The 24,375-nt window shown below is 56.6% G+C and overlaps 1 protein-coding gene across 1 annotated transcript in view; it reads left to right on the forward strand.

Moving 5' to 3' along the window:
- The window catches only part of slc5a1 (solute carrier family 5 member 1), a 29,257-nt gene continuing 4,882 nt past the window's right edge, over positions 1-24,375 (forward strand). Inside the window, exons 1-12 of the mRNA XM_069182212.1 lie at positions 1-195; positions 6,838-6,909; positions 12,240-12,344; positions 12,458-12,517; positions 12,790-12,894; positions 14,104-14,209; positions 17,617-17,697; positions 17,796-18,016; positions 18,595-18,730; positions 20,371-20,478; positions 23,637-23,787; positions 24,000-24,168. Of these exons, the coding sequence (XP_069038313.1) occupies positions 58-195; positions 6,838-6,909; positions 12,240-12,344; positions 12,458-12,517; positions 12,790-12,894; positions 14,104-14,209; positions 17,617-17,697; positions 17,796-18,016; positions 18,595-18,730; positions 20,371-20,478; positions 23,637-23,787; positions 24,000-24,168 (1,452 nt within the window). The 5' untranslated portion in view covers positions 1-57. The remainder of the gene's footprint in view (positions 196-6,837; positions 6,910-12,239; positions 12,345-12,457; positions 12,518-12,789; positions 12,895-14,103; positions 14,210-17,616; positions 17,698-17,795; positions 18,017-18,594; positions 18,731-20,370; positions 20,479-23,636; positions 23,788-23,999; positions 24,169-24,375) is intronic.

Consider the following 24,375-nt stretch of genomic DNA (forward strand, 5'->3'; position numbering starts at 1 on the left):
AAGCCTCCGGCGGGCAGGCAGAAGGGATCAGGCGAGCTGGCAGTGCAGGCTGACGCCATGGCGCGGGCAGTGTACGGATTCCAGTCAGCCCGGGCGGGCAACGGGAGCGAGGGTCCAGCCATCGCCATCAACAACCCTGCCGACATCTCCGTCATCGTCATCTACTTCCTGGTGGTCCTGGCTGTGGGGCTCTGGGTAAGCCCAGTACTGGGGGGGCCGGGGATTTGTGGTGTGGAGCCGGTGGGGCTGCAGGGCAGCGCTGCTCAGGTGGAGCAGACCAGTGGGGACGTGGGTAAGGGATGCACCAGTGGGAGGGGGGGACTGTGCCCTCTGCCAGGGCTGTGCCACACTCTACAGGGACAGACAACACATGGCACGTCAGTACAGTTTAGGGGTTTATCCCCCCCACTCTCCCGGCACTGGGCACAGGGCAAACTGGTCAATTCACAAGAGCGGGACTCCCCAGTCCTGGGGAACCACTGGTGACCCCCCGTGTCTGCTGCTTTATATAAGAGCAAGGGCTCCGCAGAAACTGGGGTCAGAGGGCTCTGGGCGGAGTGGTGGCTCTGTGGCTCAGGATCTGCGCCTGTGGCTGGGAGGTTGCCAGTTCAAGTTCTGCGGCCGGCAGAGGAATCCTACTCTGTTGGGCCCCTGAGCAAGGCCCTTCACCCCAACTGCTCCAGGGGCGCCGTACAATGGTAGACCCTGCGCTCTGACCCCAAGCTTCCCTCCCTGTCTGTGTGTCTGTGACTCATGGAGAAAAGCTGGGGTATGCAAAAAGATGAATACCTAATGCAAGAAATTGTAAAGGGCTAATAAAGAAACATTATTATTATCATTATTACATTATTAGACCGGGAGGCCCCTATCTTACAGCCTTCGCTACCACTTGCCCGGACGTGTGTTTCAGACACTGACTCCACCACCGCTGTCATGACTGTGAAATGTGCAGTGCTGTCCACTCATGTTCTCCAGTGCTGTGTACAGTCACTGGGACTGCAGCCCTGGTCCCCAAGAGCCCCAGGAAGTAACCCCAAAACAGCCCTTGTACAGTAGCTGTGAATAACAGACATTTTCAACTCTTTAGAGACCCTTAAAGAGTTCCTTTAATGGAGCACATCTCTTGTTCAGTTGAATAATTAAATCATTTACAGTTGCAATACCTCCAGATCTTTAGATCTTTAGAAAGATGTATGTGAGTGTTAGAATGTACTGGACTGCGACTCTTAATGATCCGAGTTAGAGAGTCCCAACGCACGATCTGTATACTCCTAGGATTCAGTGAGCGTAGTATATACTCTCCAGATGTACAGCATGCACAGTATACACACCCCATCATTCTTGTTTATTATACAGTAAGGTTATATATGGGCTGTACACAGCAGTGAGGAAAATTATAATATTATCATTTATCCAGAATGGTTATATATTGACTGTACACAGATGTGAGCAGGATAATAATAATATTGTTTATGTAGTAGAGTTATATATTGACTGTACACAGATGTGAGCTGGATAATAATATTATTGTTTTTGCAGTATAGTTATATATTGACTGCACACAGCTGTGAGCAGGATAATAATATTACCATTTATGCAGAATGGTTATATATTGAGTTTACACAGCTGTGAGCAGAATAATAATATTATTGTTTATGCAGAATGGTTATATATTGACTGTACGCAGCTGTGAGCAGGATCCTTAGTATAATGTAACTGTTTAAACAGTATTGGTGTAGGAGTGGTGTATACAGCAAAGGGCAGGGCTCCTGTCTTGTGTGGGAAAGATTAGACAAGGAAAGGCAGCAGTGCTGGGAACTGAGGTCACTGATAAACAGACCACAGAAACGAACGCCCTTCCCCTCGCAGGCTCCCGGGGCAATCAGGTGTGGCGAGGAGGTTGGGATTAGAGTCCTACTGCACAATCAGTCCATCTGAATCCAGTGTACAGCAGATCCACTCCAGGTGTCAGTGTGTACAGTATATAGAATCCAGGTGTCAGTATGTACAGTAGGTGCTCTCCAGGTGTGCAGTGTGTACACTAGAAACACTTCAGGTGTGCAGTGTGTACAGTATATAGAATCCAGTTATGCAGTGTGTACAGTAGGTGCTCTCCAGGTGTCAGTGTGTACAGTATATAGAATCCAGGTGCCAGTGTGTACAGTAGACTCTCTCCAGGTGTGCAGTGTGTACAGTATATACAGTAGAATCTAGGTGTCAGTGTGTACAGTAGACTCTCTCTAGGTGTTCAGTGTGTACAGTATATAGACTCCAGGTGTGCAGTGTGTACAGTAGATACACTCCAGGTGTTCAGTGTATACAGTATATAGAATCCAGGTGTCAGTTTGTATAGTAGATACTCTCCAGGTGTTCAGTGTGAACAGTATATAGAATCCAGGTGTCAGTGTGAACAGTAGATACTCTGCAGGTGTGCAGTGTGTACAGTATATAGAATCCAGGTGTCATTGTGTACAGTATATAGAATCCAGGGTTGGGAGTTGGGGTACAGTCTGTGCTGTCAGAGCTTGTGTGGTGGGAGTTGGGGTGCAGTCTGTGCTGTCAGAGCTGGTGTGGTGGGAGTTGGGGTATAGTCTGTGCTCTCAGAGCTTGTGTGGAGGGAGTTGGGGTGCAGTCTGTGCTGTCAGAGCTGGTGTGGAGTTTGAGAGTTGGGGTATAGTCTGTGCTGTCAGAGCTGGTGTGGTGGGAGTTGGGGTACAGTCTGTGCTGTCAGAGTTGGTGTGGAGTTTGAGAGTTGGGGTACAGTCTGTGCTGTCAGAGCTTGTGTGGTGGGAGTTGGGGTGCAGTCTGTGCTGTCAGAGCTGGTGTGGAGTTTGAGAGTTGGGGTGCAGTCTGTGCTGTCAGAGCTGGTGTGGAGTTTGAGAGTTGGGGTGCAGTCTGTGCTGTCAGAGCTGGTGTGGAGTTTGAGAGTTGGGGTACAGTCTGTGCTTTCAGAGCTTGTGTGGTGGGAGTTGGGGTGCAGTCTGTGCTGTCAGAGCTGGTGTGGAGGGAGTTGGGGTACAATCTGTGCTGTCAGAGCTGGTTTGGAGTTTGAGAGTTGGGGTACAATCTGTGCTGTCAGAGCTGGTGTGGAGTTTGAGAGTTGGGGTACAATCTGTGCTGTCAGAGCTGGTGTGAAGTTTGAGAGTTGGGGTACAATTTGTGCTGTCAGAGCTGGTGTGGAGTTTGAAAGTTGAGGGTACAATCTGTGCTCTCAGAGTTGGTGCGGAGTTTGAGAGTTGGGGTACAGTCTGTGCTCTCAGAGCTGGTGTGAAGTTTGATAGTTGGGGTACAGTTTGTGCTTTCAGAGCTGGTGCGGAGTTTGAGAGTTGGGGTACAATCTGTGCTCTCAGAGCTGGTGTGGAGGGAGTTGGGGTGCAGTCTATGCTGTCAGAGCTGGTTTGGAGTTTGAGAGTTGGGGTACAGGGGTACAGGGGTACAAGGTAAGAAGGCTGTCAGGTTTAATCTTCTTCCTCACCACACAGCTCTCAGCCTCTGATACGGCCATGGTGTTAGGAGGCTGAAGTCAGGGAAACTTTCTGACAGGCGAACATGCGACCTGCCCTGTCAGTGTTCCTGGACAGATCCTTACAGCCTGTGCAGACCAGCTGGACACGGTTTTTACAGATTTTTTTAATTTTTCACTTTTACAATCCTCCGTTTCCATGCCTTTTAAGAAAACCACCGTTATACCAGTGACAAAACAGGTCGCAGTGTTTTTCTTCAGTGATTACAGAGGAAGTGCTCATACTACTACTACTGTGATTAAATGCTTTGAAAGGCTGGTCATGAGGCAGATTAACACAATGGTACCTGAGTGCTTAAACCCCCTGCAGTTTACAAAACAGTGTAACAGGTCAACGGACGACGCCATTTCCCTGCCTCTTCACACTGCCCTGGCTCATTTGGATGATACAGACACATAGAATGTGTTAGCATGCTATTCATTGCTTACAGCTCCACAATTAACACTATAGTTCCATCCAGACTAGTCACCGAGCTTAATGATCTGGGTATCAGCACCTCTCTCTGGAGCTGGATTCTGGATTTCCTGACTGGTGGACCACAGACTGTGAGGAAAGCTTTCTGCCACACTGACTGCCAATATAGGTGTCCCACAGGGCTGTGTGCTTGGCCTCCTGCTGTTTTCCTTGAGGCTGGACAGAACTCCATCTCCACGTATGCTGACAATGGTACCATCATTGGCCGAATCAGCAGTGACAATGAAGCGGTCTACAGGGGTGAGGTCAGGAACCTGGTGGAGGGGTGCCTTGACAATAACCTCTCCCTCAGTGTCAGCAAAACCAAAGAGCTGGTTGTCAAGTTCAGAAAGCAGGGTTGTTGTTTTTTCAGAAAGTAGAGCTTCCCTCTATGGTGGACATTTTTACAACTCGCTGTCTCAGGAAGGCTGGGAGTATCGCTAAGGACAACAATCATCCCGGTTTCTCACTTTTCTCCCCCCCTTCCTCCTGGTGTTACGGATTGGCTGCGCAATGTGTCTCGGGTGTTATTTCAGGCTCCATGCGAAGTGGTTAGAGCTGGAGGAAACAGGAGGCGTAGTTTGGGGAAAACACCCAGGGGTTTAATAGTGCATCGCAGTAACAGTGACAGGTGGTGAACCGGCGAACAGGGGAACAGAGAGAGGCCTCCCAATCCCAACAGGTCCAGAGGTGGGTCAGGGTACAGTCCATGAATCCGATACCGTGAGATCCATCCTGAGGCAACACAAGGTTAAAATCCCCAGGAAGGGGAAACAGGAACACGGGCAGTCCTGGGATCACAGGACAAGGTCCTCCAGGCCCTGGGCTCAGGTCAGGTGATGTTGGGGAGGAGGCTGTGCCCTCAGGCGTCCAGCAGCCTGGTGACAGGTGGGCCTCGGGACATCCGGCCCTAATGCTGAGCCCTGGGCACGGGAGGCAAAACCAGGCACACCTGGAGAACATAATCAGCAAAGACAGACCTAATGACAGGAGGAGTGGAGCGCCCTCTAGGGGAGGGGTGTCGGCCGTGACAGGAGCATAGAGTCACGAACGTCCAGATTCAGAGACAGTTTCTTCCTGCACGTTGTCAGATTACTGAACTGCCCCCCACCCCAGTAGTTCACACTGATGTGTTTTTGCACACTGCTGTGCTGACTTGTATTTCAGTTACATGTTGCTTAACTTTGTTGCTGCTGCTGTTCCGTGTTTATGTTTGGTGTTTCCCTAATGTCTTCGTATCGGAACACACATGCAAACAAGCGTTTCATTGCACTTGTGCGGATGACAAATATACCCGAACTGAACACAGGTGAGGAAATACTGTAGTGGTAGCTGTACTTTGAGATCTCTGTGCCGTAATAAATACTGATCGAAGCAGATAATCCATCAGGAGTCCCGGTCTTCACGTGTGTCCAGGGTGACAGGGTGCGTCAGAGGATTGAGTAGGGTCCAAGTGCGCTGAAATCCATTCGGCTTGTTGCCTGAAGCTCTCTGTTTCACTGGCACTGCAGTTGCACTCTGATAAGATAAGATCACTTTATTGACCCTATACAATTCCTTGCATTAGGAATTTGTCTTTTCGCATACCCTAGCTTGCTCTCCATGAGACACACAGACAGGGAGAGAAGTTTTGGGGTCAGAGCGCAGGGTCAGCCATTGTACAGCGCCCCTGGAGCAGTTGGGGTTAAGGGCCTTGCACAGGGGCCCAACAGAGTAGGATTCCTCTGCCGGCCGCGGGATTTGAACCGGCAACCTCCTGGCCACAGGTACAGATCCTCAGCCACAGAGGCACTGCTCCACCCAGCCACTGAAACATCCACTCAGCCAGGCGCGCTGGTACCAGTTCTGTACACAAGGGAGGCATCTGTCAGCACAGACCAGCACAACACTGGCCCTGCTGCTGGCCCTCCAGTCCCCTGCTGCTCAGAGCTGCAGAATGAATCTGACTTTTCCTCAGACTGCCCCACCGAAACACCACTCTGTATTCATCCTGGAGCAGATTGGTTGAGGTGAAATGGACTGAACCTCTGGGGTGGTTCTGGTCTTGCTATGGTTTTGGATCCATTCTGAGTCCACAGAACCAGATACAAGCAGACCTCTTGCCCAATCCAGGCACCTCCAGGCACAGTGCCTTAATAAATGGGTCACACTTTGGCTCAGATTGTCAATACAATACCCACTGAAGCTAAGCAGGTGTTCAGTACCTGGATGGGAGACCTCCTGGGGAAAACTAAGGCTGCTGCTGGAAGAGGTGTTAGTGGGGCCAGCAGGGGGCGCTCACCCTGCGGTCTGTGTGGGTCCTAATGCCCCAGTATAGTGACGGGGACACTATACTGTAAACAGGCACCGTCCTTCGGATGAGATGTAAAATCGAGATCCTGACTCTCTGTGGTCATTAAAAATCCCAGGGCATTCCTCGAAAAGAGTAGGGGTGTAACCCTGGCGTCCTGGCCAAATTTCCCCCTGGCCCTTACCAGTCATGGGCTCCTAATAACCCCCATCTCTGAACTGGCTTCATCACTCTGCTCTCCTCCCCACTGAGAGCTGGTGTGTGGGGAGCGTTCTGGCGCACTGCTGGTGGTGGAGGGGATCCCCATTACCTGTAAAGCGCTTTGAGTGGAGTGTCCAGAAAAGCGCTATATAAGTGTAAGCAATTATTATTATTATTATTATTATTATTAATAATAATAATACAGTGGAAATAAAGCAGGACTGCCTTTCATGATCAATTTACTGATTGAGTTACTGATCATTTTGAATGATCAGTTAGTTGGTTCACTGATCGTTTAGATTGATTAATGGGATGATTTACAGATTGTTTTGACCAATTGATTTGCTGATCGTCTCCTCTTGTCCACAGGCGATGCTGAGCACCAACCGGGGCACAGTCGGGGGGTTCTTCCTCGCAGGGCGCAGCATGGTCTGGTGGCCAGTAAGTGTGCTGGGGACACTGGGAGACAGAGGGGACAGGAGAGTGTGCTGAGGGGACAGGGGAGACAGGAGAGTGTGTTGAGGAGACAAGGGAGACAGGAGGGTGTGGTCAGGGGACAGAGGGGACAGAAGAGTGTGCTGAGGAGACAGGAGTGTGTGCTGAGGGGACAGAGGGGACAGGAGAGTGTGCTGAGGAGACAGAGGGGACAGGAGAGTGTGCTGAGGAGACAGGAGTGTGTGCTGAGGGGACAGAGGAGACAGGAGTGTGTGCTGAGGAGACAGGATAGTGTGCTGAGGAGACAGAGGGGACAGGAGTGTGTGCTGAGGGGACAGGAGAGTGTGCTGAGGAGACAGAGGGGACAGGAGAGTGTGCTGAGGAGACAGGAGAGTGTGCTGAGGAGACAGAGGGGACAGGAGAGTGTGCTGAGGGGACAGAGGGGACAGGAGAGTGTGCTGAGGAGATAGGAGTGTGTGCTGAGGAGACAGAGGGGACAGGAGAGTGTGCTGAGGAGACAGAGGGGACAGGAGTGTGTGCTGAGGAGACAGGAGAGTGTTGCTGAGGAGACAGGAGAGTGTGCTGAGGAGACAGAGGGGACAGGAGAGTGTGCTGAGGGGACAGAGGGGACAGGAGAGTGTGCTGAGGAGACAGGAGAGTGTGCTGAGGAGACAGAGGGGACAGGAGAGTGTGCTGAGGGGACAGAGGGGACAGGAGAGTGTGCTGAGGAGATAGGAGTGTGTGATGAGGAGACAAATGAGACAGGAGAGTGTGCTGAGGAGACAGAGGGGACAGGAGAGTGTGCTGAGGAGACAAATGAGACAGGAGAGTGTTCTAAAGAGACAGAGGGGAGAGAAAAGTGTGTTTTTTATCTCTAAGGTTATTGCAGGAGCAGATCACACCATCTGCCTGTCTTCCTGTTATTGGTTTTCCAACGTGTTGCACACATCAGCACTGGTGTGTCGCTGTGTCAGTGCCTGACATCGTCAACTGTTAAAGAGGAACAGTTTAACCAGGGGACTCCCTGCCAGTAGGCAGGGGAATTCTGTTTCTGCTGCACAAGCCAGGCCAGCAGCTACGGCACTGAGGTCTGTGTAACTCTGAAATCTGTCGCTCTTTCATTTCCAGGGGTGACTCCAGGAGGAATGTCTCTCTTTAGTAAATTTCAATGACTGAGACAAAATTTAGCTGAGTTTTGTTTATTTTGTAATGTGTTCTTGGCACATCACTGAACAATCTCTGCTACAGTACCACAGTATGTATTTCCTGGGGTTGTGGGGCACCCTAAAAACTTCCTGATTCATTGTGAATGGTATTATCTGGGCCTCATGTGATTAGACACAGACCGCAGCTACTGATACTGCAGACTGTTAACATTTACCTTTGCAGTTTATCAGTTTATTGCAGTTTATAATTTGCAGTTATTAGTGGTATCAGACCAATCTGCAGCTATAATCTGCTGCCTACTGCTGTAATCGGGGCTGTGATCAGAGCAGGACATCCTCCCAGCTGTCCGCCAGGGCTGTGATCGGAGCAGGACACTACCTACTGTCCGCCAGGGCTGTGATCGGAGCAGGACACTACCTACTGTCCGCCGGGGCTGTGATCGGAGCAGGACACTACCTACTGTCCGCCGGGGCTGTGATCGGAGCAGGACACTACCTACTGTCCAACAGGGCTGTGATCGGAGCAGGACACCCCCCAAGCTGTCCACCAGGGCTGTGATCGGAGCAGGACACTACCTACTGTCCGCCGGGGCTGTGATCGGAGCAGGACACTACCTACTGTCCACCGGGGCTGTGATCGGAGCAGGACACTACCTACTGTCCGCCAGGGCTGTGATCGGAGCAGGACACTACCTACTGTCCGCCAGGTCTGTGATCGGAGCAGGACACTACCTACTATCCACCGGGGCTGTGATCGGAGCAGGACACTACCTACTGTCCACCAGGGCTGTGATCGGAGCAGGACACCCCCCAAGCTGTCCACCAGGGCTGTGATTGGAGCAGGACACTACCTACTGTCCCCCGGGGCTGTGATCGGAGCAGGACACTACCCACTGTCCACCAGGGCTGTGATCGGAGCAGGACACTACCTACTGTCCAACAGGGCTGTGATCGGAGCAGGACACCCCCCAAGCTGTCCACCAGGGCTATGATTGGAGCAGGACACTACCTACTGTCCCCCGGGGCTGTGATCGGAGCAGGACACTACCCACTGTCCACCGGGGCTGTGATCGGAGCAGGACACTACCTACTGTCCCCCGGGGCTGTGATCGGAGCAGGACACTACCCACTGTCCACCGGGGCTGTGATCGGAGCAGGACACTACCTACTGTCCACCGGGGCTGTGATCGGAGCAGGACACTACCTACTGTCCGCCGGGGCTGTGATCGGAGCAGGACACTACCTACTGTCCGCCAGGTCTGTGATCGGAGCAGGACACTACCTACTATCCACCGGGGCTGTGATCGGAGCAGGACACTACCTACTGTCCACCAGGGCTGTGATCGGAGCAGGACACCCCCCAAGCTGTCCACCAGGGCTGTGATTGGAGCAGGACACTACCTACTGTCCCCCGGGGCTGTGATCGGAGCAGGACACTACCCACTGTCCACCAGGGCTGTGATCGGAGCAGGACACTACCTACTGTCCACCAGGGCTGTGATCGGAGCAGGACACTACCTACTGTCCCCCGGGGCTGTGATCGGAGCAGGACACCCCCCAAGCTGTCCACCAGGGCTATGATTGGAGCAGGACACTACCTACTGTCCCCCGGGGCTGTGATCGGAGCAGGACACTACCCACTGTCCACCGGGGCTGTGATCGGAGCAGGACACTACCTACTGTCCCCCGGGGCTGTGATCGGAGCAGGACACTACCCACTGTCCACCGGGGCTGTGATCGGAGCAGGACACTACCTACTGTCCACCGGGACTGTGATCGGAGCAGGACACTACCTACTGTCCACCGGGACTGTGATCGGAGCAGGACACTACCTACTGTCCACCGGGGCTGTGATCGGAGCAGGACACCCCCCAAGCTGTCCACCAGGGCTGTGATTGGAGCAGGACACTACCCACTGTCCACCAGGGCTGTGATCGGAGCAGGACACTACCTACTATCCACCGGGGCTGTGATCGGAGCAGGACACTACCTACTGTCCACCGGGGCTGTGATCGGAGCAGGACACTACCTACTGTCCACCGGGGCTGTGATCGGAGCAGGACACTACCCACTGTCCACCGGGGCTGATCGGAGCAGGACACTACCTACTGTCCACCGGGGCTGTGATCGGAGCAGGACACTACCCACTGTCCACCGGGGCTGTGATCGGAGCAGGACACTACCCACTGTCCACCGGGGCTGTGATCGGAGCAGGACACTACCCACTGTCCGCCGGGGCTGTGATCGGAGCAGGACACTACCTACTGTCCGCCGGGGCTGTGATCGGAGCAGGACACTACCTACTGTCCGCCGGGGCTGTGATCGGAGCAGGACACTACCTACTGTCCGCCGGGGCTGTGATCGGAGCAGGACACTACCCACTGTCCGCCGGGGCTGTGATCGGAGCAGGACACTACCCACTGTCCGCCGGGGCTGTGATCGGAGCAGGACACTACCCACTGTCCGCCGGGGCTGTGATCGGAGCAGGACACTACCCACTGTCCGCCGGGGCTGTGATCGGAGCAGGACACTACCTACTGTCCGCCGGGGCTGTGATCGGAGCAGGACACTACCTACAGTCCACCGGGGCTGTGATCGGAGCAGGACACTACCTACTGTCCACCAGGGCTGTGATCGGAGCAGGACACTACCCACTGTCCACCGGGGCTGTGATCGGAGCAGGACACTACCTACTGTCCCCCGGGGCTGTGATCGGAGCAGGACACTACCTACTGTCCACCAGGGCTGATCGGAGCAGGACACTACCTACTGTCCACCAGGGCTGATCGGAGCAGGACACTACCTACTGTCCCCCGGGGCTGTGATCGGAGCAGGACACTACCTACTGTCCACCAGGGCTGATCGGAGCAGGACACTACCTACTGTCCACCGGGGCTGTGATCGGAGCAGGACACTACCTATTGTCCACCGGGGCTGTGATCGGAGCAGGACACTACCCACTGTCCACCGGGGCTGTGATCGGAGCAGGACACTACCCACTGTCCACCGGGGCTGTGATCGGAGCAGGACACTACCCACTGTCCGCCGGGGCTGTGATCGGAGCAGGACACTACCCACTGTCCGCCGGGGCTGTGATCGGAGCAGGACACTACCCACTGTCTACCGGGGCTGTGATCGGAGCAGGACACTACCCACTGTCCGCCGGGGCTGTGATCGGAGCAGGACACTACCTACTGTCCCCCGGGGCTGTGATCGGAGCAGGACACTACCTACTGTCCCCCGGGGCTGTGATCGGAGCAGGACACTACCCACTGTCCCCCGGGGCTGTGATCGGAGCAGGACACTACCCACTGTCCACCGGGGCTGTGATCGGAGCAGGACACTACCCACTGTCCACCGGGGCTGTGATCGGAGCAGGACACTACCTACTGTCCGCCGGGGCTGTGATCGGAGCAGGACACTACCTACTGTCCGCCGGGGCTGTGATCGGAGCAGGACACTACCTACTGTCCGCCAGGTCTGTTATCGGAGCGGGACACCCCCCAAGCTGTCCACCAGGGCTGTGATTGAAGCAGGACACTACCTACTGTCCGCCAGGGCTGTGATCAGAGCAGGACACTACCCACTGTCCGCCGGGGCTGTGATTGGAGCAGGACACTACCCACTGTCCACCGGGGCTGTGATCGTAGCAGGACACTACCTACTGTCCACCGGGGCTGTGATCGGAGCAGGACACTACCTACTGTCCACCGGGGCTGTGATCGGAGCAGGACACTACCTACTGTCTACCGGGGCTGTGATCGGAGCAGGACACTACCTACTGTCCACCGGGGCTGTGATTGGAGCAGGACACTACCTACTGTCCACCAGGGCAGTTGTCTGCCCAGGGGGGATTGCGCGGGGGCGGTGCTGTGATCGGAGCAGGACACCCCTGCTGGCCACCAGGGGGGAGTGCTTGGAGGGGGGTGCTGTGATCAGAGGAGGACGCCCCTACTGTCCGCCGGGGGGTGCTGTGATCAGAGAAGGACGCCCCTACTGTCCGCCAGGGGGAGTGCGCGGGGGGGGGTGCTGTGATCGGAGGAGGACGCCCCTACTGTCCGCCGGGGGGTGCTGTAATCAGAGAAGGACGCCCCTACTGTCCGCCGGGGGGGAGTGCGCCGCGCCGCGAGGCTGGACCTGTCATCTGAAGCCGCTCCTGTCTCTTTCCAGATCGGCGCCTCCCTGTTTGCCAGCAATATCGGCAGCGGGCACTTCGTGGGGCTGGCAGGGACGGGGGCCGCGGCTGGCATCGCCATCGGGGGCTTCGAGTGGAACGTGAGTACCGCGGCTCGCCCGGCAGGGCCTGACTCAGACGCTCAGGCACGCAGGCAGCTGGTGTGTTGCGGCGCTGTGCTGGGCGCGTGGCTGACACGTTGTATGTTCCTCAGGCGCTGGTGGTCGTGGTCATCCTGGGCTGGCTCTTCGTGCCCATCTACATCAAGGCCGGGGTGAGTGGCGCCACCTAGCGGGGAAGACGATCGGCAGCGGCGATCAAACCGAGACCTGTGGCCAGTCTCCACGCCGCTGAGGCTGGGCGATGGGCGAGGCGCCTGCAGCGTCTCCCAGAAACAGGAGCAGCCAGTAGCCTTTCACACCTGAATCCCGGGGAGAACAGGGATTTCCTCCGTGTGTGTGTCACATGGCAGGGAGGAAAAGGAAGCTGCTGGCAGGTAATGCTCTCAGACTCACCTCTGTCACCTGTGTTTGCACCCTGGGCCAGGTGGTGACGATGCCGGAGTACCTGAAGAAGAGGTTCGGGGGTCAGCGCATCCGGATCTACCTGTCTGTTCTGTCGCTGCTGCTCTACATCTTCACCAAGATCTCAGTAAGTGCTTACTTGTGAGTATACACACCTGCAGGAGCGCACACCTGTGAGAGTTCACACCTGCAGGAGCGCACACCTGTGAGAGTTCACACCTGCAGGAGCGCACACCTGTGAGTATACACACCTGCAGGAGCGCACACCTGTGAGTATACACACCTGCAGGAGCGCACACCTGTGAGAGTTCACACCTGCAGGAGCGCACACCTGTGAGTATACACACCTGCAGGAGCGCACACCTGTGAGAGTTCACACCTGCAGGAGCGCACACCTGTGAGTATACACACCTGCAGGAGCGCACACCTGTGAGAGTTCACACCTGCAGGAGCGCACACCTGTGAGTATACACACCTGCAGGAGAGCACACCTGTGAGTATACACACCTGCAGGAGCGCACACCTGTGAGAGTTCACACCTGCAGGAGCGCACACCTGTGAGAGTTCACACCTGCAGGAGCGCACACCTGTGAGAGTTCACACCTGCAGGAGCGCACACCTGTGAGTATACACACCTGCAGGAGAGCACACCTGTGAGTATACACACCTGCAGGAGCGCACACCTGTGAGAGTCCACACCTGCAGGAGCCTGACCCTGTTCACCAGTCTTGTACGCTGACCCTGTTCACCAGTCCTGTACACTGACCCTGTACACCAGTCCTGTACGCTGACCCTGTTCACCAGTCCTGTACACTGACTGTGTACACTGTCTCTGTACATCAGTCCTGTACACTGACCCTGTACACCAGTCTTGTACGCTGACCCTGTTCACCAGTCCTGTACACTGACCCTGTACACCAGTCCTGTACACTGACCCTGTACACTGTCTCTGTACATCAGTCCTGTACACTGACCCTGTACACTGACCCTGTACATCACTCCTGTACACCAATCCTGTACACTGACCCTGTAAGCCAGTACTGCTCACTGACCCTGTACACTATCTCTGTACATCAGTCCTGTACACTGACCCTGTACACCAGTCACGTACACAGACCTTGTACTCTGACTCTTGACACCAGTCCTGTGCACTGGAAAGATACTTCATGGGCTCAGTCTTCCTGCTCTGAGTTTACTGCTGTAGGCACCAGTTATACAATGTACTGGTGTAAGTGAACACCTAAGAAACACACTGTCAGTGTTTTTTTTTGTTTTTTGCTGTATTAAACAGCATTCAGAAGTTATTTAAGCTCCTACCTCTCTCTTCTCTTGTCAGGCAGACATGTTCTCTGGAGCGATATTCATCCAACAGGCGCTAAACCTGGATATCTACCTGGCTGTGATCCTGCTGCTCCTGATCACAGCTCTCTACACCGTCACAGGTGTGTCTGTCTGTACTCTCACAGCTGTGTCTGTCTGTACTGTCACAGGTGAGTCTGTACTGTCACAGGTCAGTCTGTCTGTACCATCACAGGTGAGTCTGTACCATCACAGTTGAGTCTGTCTGTACTGTCACAGGTGAGTCTGTACCATCACAGGTGAGTCTGTACCGTCACAGGTGAGTCTGTACCATCACAGGTGTGTCTGTCTGTACTGTCACAGGTCAGTCTGTCTGTACCATCACAGGTGAGTCTGTACCATCACAGGTGTGTCTGTCTGTACTGTCACAGGTCAGTCTGTCTGTACCATCGCAGGTGAGTCTGTACCATCACAGGTGAGTCTGTCTGTACTGTCACAGGTCAGTCTGTCTGTACCATCATAGGTGAGTCTGTACCATCACAGGTGTGTCTGTCTGTACTGTCACAGGTCAGTCTGTCTGTACCATCACAGGTGAGGCTGTACCATCACAGGTGAGTCTGTCTGTACTGTCACAGGTCAGTCTGTCTGTACCATCACAGTTGAGTCTGTACCATCACAGGTGTGTCTGTCTGTACTGTCACAGGTCAGTCTGTCTGTACCATCACAGGTGAGTCTGTACCATCACAGTTGAGTCTGTCTGTACTGTCACAGGTGAGTCTGTACCATCACAGTTGAGTCTGTCTGTACTGTCACAGGTGAGTCTGTACCATAACAGGTGTGTCTGTCTGTACTGTCACAGGTTAGTCTGTACCATCACAGGTGTGTCTGTCCGTACCGTCACAGGTGAGTCTGTACCATCACAGGTGAGTCTGCCTGTACTGTCACAGGTGAGTCTGTACCATCACAGGTGAGTCTGTCCGTACCATCACAAGTGAGTCTGTACTGTCACAGGTCAGTCTGTCTGTACCATCACAGGTGAGTCTGTACCATCACAGGTGTGTCTGTCTGTACTGTCACAGGTGAGTCTGTACCATCACAGGTGTGTCTGTCTGTACTGTCACAGGTCAGTCTGTCTGTACCATCACAGGTGAGTCTGTACCATCACAGGTGAGTCTGTCTGTACTGTCACAGGTCAGTCTGTCTGTACCATCATAGGTGAGTCTGTACCATCACAGGTGTGTCTGTCTGTACTGTCACAGGTCAGTCTGTCTGTACCATCACAGGTGAGTCTGTACCATCACAGGTGAGTCTGTCTGTACTGTCACAGGTCAGTCTGTCTGTACCATCACAGTTGAGTCTGTACCATCACAGGTGTGTCTGTCTGTACTGTCACAGGTCAGTCTGTCTGTACCATCACAGGTGAGTCTGTACCATCACAGGTGTGTCTGTCTGTACTGTCACAGGTGAGTCTGTACCGTCACAGGTGAGTCTGTACCATCACAGGTGTGTCTGTCTGTACTGTCACAGGTGAGTCTGTACCATCACAGGTGAGTCTGTCTGTACGGTCACAGGTGAGTCTGTACCATCACAGGTGAGTCTGTCTGTACTGTCACAGGTCAGTCTGTCTATATTGTCACAGCTGTGTCTGTACTGTCACAGGTCAGTCTGTCTATATTGTCACAGCTGTGTCTGTACTGTCACAGGTGAGTCTGTACCATCACAGGTGAGTCTGTCTTTACTGTCACAGGTGAGTCTGTCTGTACTGTCAAAGCTGTGTCTGTACCGTCACAGGTGAGTCTGTACCATCACAGGTGAGTCTGCACCGTCAGTGCCCATCTCTGTCCCTGTGTGCAGTGTCTCTCTAAGCCTTGATAGTGTCTGTGGTTGAGCTCCATCTCAGATTGTGTAACCAGAAGCTCAACGGAAACTGGTGTGTGAGCTCACTGCCTCCATTAGCAGCTCAATGAAGTGACCAGAGTGCGGCTCAATGCTTCAGGAAGCACGTAAACACATCTGAAGGCCGCAGCACAGCAGTAAGCCCAGCAAGAGGCCCTGGTCCTCTCAAAGGGCAAAGGTTAAAGTCCTTCTGCTTCTCTGTGTGACAGGGAATATTGGCTATAAACCTGAGAGAGAGAGCTGCAGAAAACAACATTTTCTCTATTAGCTGATGTATTATATCTATGTGCTGTGCTGTGTGTACAGTGTACAATGTACAGTGTGCTGAGTGTACAGTGTGCTGTGTGCTGTGTGAGCGGTGTGTTCTGTGTACAGTGTGCTGTGTGATCAGTGTGCTGTGGGTACAGTGTGCTGTGTGATCAGAGTGCTCTGTGTACAGTGTGCTGTTTGATCAGTGTGCTCTGTGTACAGTGTGCTGTGGGAGCAGTGTGCTGTGATGTGTGTACAGTGTGCTGTGTGATCAGTGAACTGTGTGTACAGTGTGCTGTGCTGTGTGAGCAGTGTGCTGTGTGAGCAGTGTGCTCTGTGTACAGTGTGCTGTGTGAGCAGTGTGCTGTGTGAGCAGTGGGCTGTGCTGTGTGACCAGTGTGCCGTGTGATCAGTTGCTGTGTGAGCAGTGTGCTGTGCTGTTTGATCAGTGTGCTCTGTGTACAGTGTGCTGTGTGAGCAGTGTGCTGTGTGTACAGTGTGCTGTGTGATCAGTGTGCTGTGTGTACAGTGTGCTGTGCTGTGTATACAGTGTGCTGTGTGAGCAGTGTGCTGTGTTGTTTGATCAGTGTGCTGTGTGTACAGTGTGCTGTGTGTACAGTGTGCTGTGTTGTTTGATCAGTGTGCTGTGTGTACGGTGTGCTCTGTGTACAGTGTGCTGTGCTGTTTGATCAGTGTGCTGTGTGTACAGTGTGCTCTGTGTACAGTGTGCTGTGCTGTGTGTACAGTGTGCTCTGTGTACAGTGTGCTGTGCTGTGTGTACAGTGTGCTGTGTGTACAGTGTGCTCTGTGTACAGTGTGCTGTGCTGTTTGATCAGTGTGATGTGTGTACAGTGTGCTCTGTGTACAGTGTGCTGTGCTGTTTGATCAGTGTGCTGTGTGTACAGTGTGCTGTGCTGTGTGTACAGTGTGCTGTGTGTACAGTGTGCTCTGTGTACAGTGTGCTGTGCTGTGTGTACAGTGTGCTGTGTGTACAGTGTGCTCTGTGTACAGTGTGCTGTGCTGTTTGATCAGTGTGCTGTGTGTACAGTGTGCTGTGTGTACAGTGTGCTCTGTGTACAGTGTGCTGTGCTGTTTGATCAGTGTGCTGTGTGTACAGCGTGCTGTGTGTACAGTGTGCTGTGTGTACAGTGTGCTCTGTGTACAGTGTGCTGTGTGATCAGTGTGCTCTGTGTACAGTGTGCTCTGGTACAGTTTGCTGTGTGTACAGTGTGCTGTGTGTACAGTGTGCTGTGCTGTTTGATCAGTGTGCTGTGTGTACAGTGTGCTGTGTGAGCAGTGTGCTGTGTGTACAGTGTGCTCTGTGTACAGTGTGCTGTGTGTACAGTGTGCTGTGCTGTGTGATCAGTGTGCTGTGTGTACAGTGTGCTGTGCTGTTTCTCCTCAGGTGGACTGGCTGCAGTGATTTACACCGACACTCTGCAGACTGTCATCATGGTGGTCGGCTCTTTCATCCTCATGGGCTTCTGTGAGTACTGCCTCCTCTTCCTCAGTGTTTTCCGCAGTCTCCCAGCTGTTCTTGCTGCTGACGCCCTGTGTTTGTGTGCTGTGTGTCTGGGGCTGAAGGCTTCGGTGAGGTCGGGGGTTATGAAGCCTTCAAGGACAAGTACATGAAGGCTGTGCCCTCCCTCATCTCGGCTCCGGGACTCAACATCAGCAAGAGCTGCTACACCCCGCGGCCCGACTCCTTCCACATCTTCCGCGACCCCGTCACCGGCGACCTGCCCTGGCCCGGCCTCGTCTTCGGACTGACCGTCCTGGGCACCTGGTACTGGTGCACTGACCAGGTACAGTACGCAGCGACAGGTGGAGACAGTAAAGATTGCATAGAAGTTTTTAGATATTTATTTACAACATTTATGCATTTATAAATATTTGGTCCAGACCTACTCTTTTTCTCTTGTTTCCACTACCTGCCTCTGTGTCCCTTTGTCCTTTCCTGGCTCCTCTCTCCTTTCCTCTTTGCCCTTCTATGCCCTCTGTCTCCTCTACATCCTCTGTCTCCTCTGTGTCCTTTGTCCTGTAATCTGTGTCCCTCTGTGTCTACTGTGTCCCTTTGTATCCCTCTGTCTTGTCCTCTGTGTCCCTCTGTGCTGTCCTCTGTGACTCTGTCCTGTAATCTGTGTCCTCTGTGCTGTCCTCTGTGACTGTCCTGTAATCATTGTCCCTCTGTCCTGTCCTCTGTGTCCCTCTGTCCTGTCCTCTGTGACTCTGTCCTGTCCTCTGTGTCCATCTGTCCTGTCCTCTGTGTCCTCTGTGTCCCTCTGTCCTGTCCTCTGTGTCCGTCTGTCCTATCCTCTGTGTCCATCTGTCCTGTCCTCTGTGTCCTCTGTGACTCTGTCCTGTCCTCTGTGTCCTCTCTCAGGTGATCGTGCAACGCTGTCTGTCTGCCAAGAACATGTCCCACGTGAAGGCCGGCTGTATCCTCTGCGGCTACCTCAAGCTGCTGCCCATGTTCCTCATGGTGTTCCCTGGCATGACCAGCCGCATCCTGTACCCAGGTCTGAGGGGACAGGGGAGAGGGGGGGGAGAGGGAGAGAGAGAGAGGGAGGGGGGAGGAGAGAGGGGGAGAGGAGGAGAGAGAGAGGGGGAGGGGGGGAGGAGAGAGGGGGAGGGGGGGAGAGAGGGAGAGAGAGGGAGAGAGAGGGGGAGAGGAGGAGAGAGGGAGAGAGAGGGGGAGAGGAAGAGAGAGGGGGAGAGGAAGAGAGAGAGAGGGGGAGAGGAGGAGAGAGAGAGGGGGAGGGGGGAGGAGAGAGGGGGAGAGGAGGAGAGAGAGGGGGAGGGGGGAGGAGAGAGGGAGAGAGGGGGAGAGGAAGAGAGAGGAAGAGAGAGGGGGAGAGGAGGAGAGAGGGAGAGAGAGGGGGAGAGGAAGAGAGAGGAAGAGAGAGGGGGAGAGGAAGAGAGAGAGAGGGGGAGAGGAGGAGAGAGCGGAGAGACAAGGAGGGAGAGGAGGAGAGAGGAAGAGAGAGGGGGAGAGGAGGAGAGAGAGAGCAGGAGAGAGAGAGTAGGAGAGAGAGGGGAGACAGGGAGAGGAGGAGAGAGGGAGAAAGGAGGAGAGAGAGGGGGAGAGAGGGTGAAGGAGGCTGTGCTCCTACTGCCAGCAGGGAGAAATAGAGACAGAGGTGCATTTCTTACTGCACTGTGACAAATGTTCTGGGATTAGAGAAACATTCTTCCCGAAATTCAGAAGTCTAATCCCAGAGTTCCCACACCTGCCTTAATCACAACAGGTCCCAATCCTACTGGGAGAGGGAACTCAGTTGAACTGGCAGCCCAGTATGTGATCTCCTGTCACAGCCTGATATACAGTGAACCTGTCTCCCAATAATAATAATACAGTGTGTGATCTCCTGTCCCAGCCTGAGGAACAGACAGTGAGCCTGTCTCTCAATAATAATAATACAGTGTGTGATCTCCTGTCCCAGCCTCAGGAACAGGGAGCCTGCCTCTCAATAATAAAACAGTGTGTGACCTCCTGTCACAGCTTGAGGAACAGACAGTGAGCCTGTCTCTCAATAATAATAATACAGTGTGTGATCTCCTGTCCCAGCCTGAGGAACAGACAGTGAGCCTGTCTCTCAATAATAATAATACAGTGTGTGATCTCCTGTCCCAGCCTGAGGAACAGACAGTGAGCCTGTCTCTCAATAATAATACAGTGTGTGATCTCCTGTCCCAGCCTGAGGAACAGACAGTGAGCCTGTCTCTTGATAATAATAATAATACAGTGTGTGATCTCCTGTCCCAGCCTGAGGAACAGTGAGCCTGTCTCTCAATAATAATATTACAGTGTGTGATCTCCTGTCCCAGCCTGAGGAACAGACAGTGAGCCTGTCTCTCAATAATAATAATACAGTGTGTGATCTCCTGTCCCAGCCTGTGGAACAGACAGTGAGCCTGTCTCTCAATAATAATAATACAGTGTATTATTACACTGAGGGGGAGAGAGGGGTGGAGAGTGGGGAGAGTGAGAGAGTGAGATAGAGAGGGAGAGAGGGGGAGACACAGGGAGGGCAGAAAGAGAGCAAGAGTGGAAAGGGAGGGAAGAAAAGGACTGGAGAGGGAGGCCGTGAGAGCTAGAGATGTGAAGCACAGCTCCTCTAGCTCTCCTTCTGTGTCCTTCTGTCTCCCGGTGTCCCAGATGTGGTCGCCTGCGTTGTCCCCGAAGAGTGTGTCCGTTACTGCAAGACCCCTGTGGGCTGCAGTAACATCGCCTACCCCCGCCTGGTGGTGGAGCTCATGCCTGACGGTGAGTCTCCTGCTCTGCCCTCGCTGCCCCTGCCCCTCCCTCCTGCCCCCTCGTCACACGCTGACCCGGCCCCTGTCCTCCCTCCTGCCCCCTCGTCACACGCTGACCCGGCCCCTGTCCTCCCTCCTGCCCTCTCGTCACACGCTGACCCGGCCCCTGCCCCGCCCTCCTGCCCCCTCGTCACGCCCTGCCCCTCCCTCCTGCCCCCTCGTCACACGCTGACCCGGCCCCTGTCCTCCCTCCTGCCCCCTCGTCACACGCTGACCCGGCCCCTGTCCCTCCCTCCTGCCCCCTCGTCACACGCTGACCCGGCCACTGCCCCTCCCTCCTGCCCCCTCGTCACACGCTGACCCGGCCCCTGTCCTCCCTCCTGCCCCCTCGTCACACGCTGACCCGGCCCCTGTCCTCCCTCCTGCCCCCTCGTCACACGCTGACCCGGCCCCTGTCCTCCCTCCTGCCCCCTCGTCACACGCTGACCCGGCCCCTGTCCTCCCTCCTGCCCCCTCGTCACGCCCTGCCCCTCCCTCCTGCCCCCTCGTCACACGCTGACCCGGCCCCTGTCCTCCCTCCTGCCCCCTCGTCACACGCTGACCCGGCCCCTGTCCTCCCTCCTGCCCCCTCGTCACACGCTGACCCGGCCCCTGTCCTCCCTCCTGCCCCCTCGTCACACGCTGACCCGGCCCCTGTCCTCCCTCCTGCCCCCTCGTCACACGCTGACCCGGCCCCTGTCCTCCCTCCTGCCCCTTCGTCACACGCTGACCCGGCCCCTGTCCCTCCCTCCTGCCCCCTCGTCACACGCTGACCCGGCCCCTGTCCTCCCTCCTGCCCCCTCGTCACACGCTGACCCGGCCCCTGCCCCTCCCTCCTGCCCCCTCGTCACACGCTGACCCGGCCCCTGTCCTCCCTCCTGCCCCCTCGTCACACGCTGACCCGGCCCCTGTCCTCCCTCCTGCCCCCTCGTCACACGCTGACCCGGCCCCTGTCCTCCCTCCTGCCCCCTCGTCACACGCTGACCCGGCCCCTGTCCTCCCTCCTGCCCCCTCGTCACACGCTGACCCGGCCCCTGTCCTCCCTCCTGCCCCCTCGTCACACGCTGACCCGGCCCCTGTCCTCCCTCCTGCCCCCTCGTCACACGCTGACCCGCCCTACTGCCCCTCCCTCCTGCCCCCTCGTCACACGCTGACCCGGCCCCTGTCCTCCCTCCTGCCCCCTCGTCACGCGCTGACCCGGCCCCTGTCCTCCCTCCTGCCCCCTCGTCACGCATTGACCCGGCCCCTGTCCTCCCTCCTGCCCCCTCGTCACACGCTGACCCGGCCCCTGTCCTCCCTCCTGCCCCCTCGTCACACGCTGACCCGGCCCCTGTCCTCCCTCCTGCCCCCTCGTCACGCCCTGCCCCTCCCTCCTGCCCCCTCGTCACACGCTGACCCGGCCCCTGTCCTCCCTCCTGCCCCCTCGTCACACGCTGACCCGGCCCCTGTCCTCCCTCCTGCCCCCTCGTCACACGCTGACCCGGCCCCTGTCCTCCCTCCTGCCCCCTCGTCACACGCTGACCCGGCCCCTGTCCTCCCTCCTGCCCCCTCGTCACACGCTGACCCGGCCCCTGCCCCTCCCTCCTGCCCCCTCGTCACACGCTGACCCGCCCTACTGCCCCTCCCTCCTGCCCCCTCGTCACACGCTGACCCGGCCCCTGTCCTCCCTCCTGCCCCCTCGTCACACGCTGACCCGGCCCCTGTCCTCCCTCCTGCCCCCTCGTCACACGCTGACCCGGCCCCTGTCCTCCCTCCTGCCCCCTCGTCACACGCTGACCCGGCCCCTGTCCTCCCTCCTGCCCCCTCGTCACACGCTGACCCGGCCCCTGTCCTCCCTCCTGCCCCCTCGTCACACGCTGACCCGGCCCCTGTCCTCCCTCCTGCCCCCTCGTCACACGCTGACCCGGCCCCTGTCCTCCCTCCTGCCCCCTCGTCACACGCTGACCCGGCCCCTGTCCTCCCTCCTGCCCCCTCGTCACACGCTGACCCGGCCCCTGTCCTCCCTCCTGCCCCCTCGTCACACGCTGACCCGGCCCCTGTCCTCCCTCCTGCCCCCTCGTCACGCCCTGCCCCTCCCTCCTGCCCCCTCGTCACACGCTGACCCGGCCCCTGCCCCTCCCTCCTGCCCCCTCGTCACACGCTGACCCGGCCCCTGTCCTCCCTCCTGCCCCCTCGTCACACGCTGACCCGGCCCCTGTCCTCCCTCCTGCCCCCTCGTCACACGCTGACCCGGCCCCTGTCCTCCCTCCTGCCCCCTCGTCACACGCTGACCCGGCCCCTGTCCTCCCTCCTGCCCCCTCGTCACACGCTGACCCGGCCCCTGTCCTCCCTCCTGCCCCCTCGTCACACGCTGACCCGGCCCCTGTCCTCCCTCCTGCCCCCTCGTCACACGCTGACCCGGCCCCTGTCCTCCCTCCTGCCCCCTCGTCACGCCCTGCCCCTCCCTCCTGCCCCCTCGTCACACGCTGACCCGGCCCCTGTCCTCCCTCCTGCCCCCTCGTCACACGCTGACCCGGCCCCTGTCCTCCCTCCTGCCCCCTCGTCACGCGCTGACCCGGCCCCTGCCCCTCCCTCCTGCCCCCTCGTCACGCGCTGACCCGGCCCCTGTCCCTCCCTCCTGCCCCCTCGTCACGCGCTGACCCGGCCCCTGTCCTCCCTCCTGCCCCCTCGTCACACGCTGACCCGGCCCCTGTCCTCCCTCCTGCCCCCTCGTCACGCGCTGACCCGGCCCCTGTCCTCCCTCCTGCCCCCTCGTCACGCGCTGACCCGGCCCCTGTCCTCCCTCCTGCCCCCTCGTCACGCGCTGACCCGGCCCCTGTCCTCCCTCCTGCCCCCTCGTCACGCGCTGACCCGGCCCCTGTCCTCCCTCCTGCCCCCTCGTCACGCGCTGACCCGGCCCCTGTCCCTCCCTCCTGCCCCCTCGTCACGCGCTGACCCGGCCCCTGTCCTCCCTCCTGCCCCCTCGTCACACGCTGACCCGGCCCCTGTCCTCCCTCCTGCCCCCTCGTCACACGCTGACCCGGCCCCTGTCCTCCCTCCTGCCCCCTCGTCACACGCTGACCCGGCCCCTGTCCTCCCTCCTGCCCCCTCGTCACACGCTGACCCGGCCCCTGTCCTCCCTCTCCGCAGGCCTGAGGGGCCTGATGCTGTCTGTGATGCTGGCGTCTCTGATGAGCTCCCTGACCTCCATCTTCAACAGCGCCAGCACCCTCTTCACCATGGACATCTACACCAAGGTCCGCCGCCGCGCCTCCGAGAGGGAGCTCATGATTGCCGGCAGGTGAGGACAGCTGGACAGCTGGACAGAAAGACAGGCAACTGGACACACAGACAGCTGGACAGGCAGACAGACAGCTGGACAGGCAGACAGCTGGAGTAGCAGCGGGTCAGGCGGTGTGCTGGTGTCAGTCAGCGGAGTGAAGGCCCTGCTCAGGTAACGGGTCCACAGCTGTGTGGGGCTCTGACACTCCCTCTCCTGTCGCGACTCCTCAGGGTGTTCATCCTGGTCCTGATCGGGATCAGTATCGCCTGGATCCCTGTGGTACAGACGGCTCAGAGCGGCCAGCTGTTTGACTACATCCAGTCCATCACCAGCTACCTGGGGCCGCCCATCGCCACCGTCTTCCTGCTAGCCATCTTCTGGAAGCGCACCAACGAGCCGGTAGGACACACACGCAGCCTCACACACACACACACACTCACACACACACAGTCTCACATATACACTCATAGTCTCATACACACACTCACACACACACAGTCTCACACACACACACACACTCACATACTCACACACACACACACTCACACGCACACACACTCACATACTCACTCACACTCACTCACACTCACTCACACTCACACAGTC

The sequence above is a fragment of the Lepisosteus oculatus genome, chromosome 22 (assembly GCF_040954835.1).
Source record: "Lepisosteus oculatus isolate fLepOcu1 chromosome 22, fLepOcu1.hap2, whole genome shotgun sequence".
Lineage (NCBI taxonomy): Eukaryota > Metazoa > Chordata > Actinopteri > Semionotiformes > Lepisosteidae > Lepisosteus > Lepisosteus oculatus.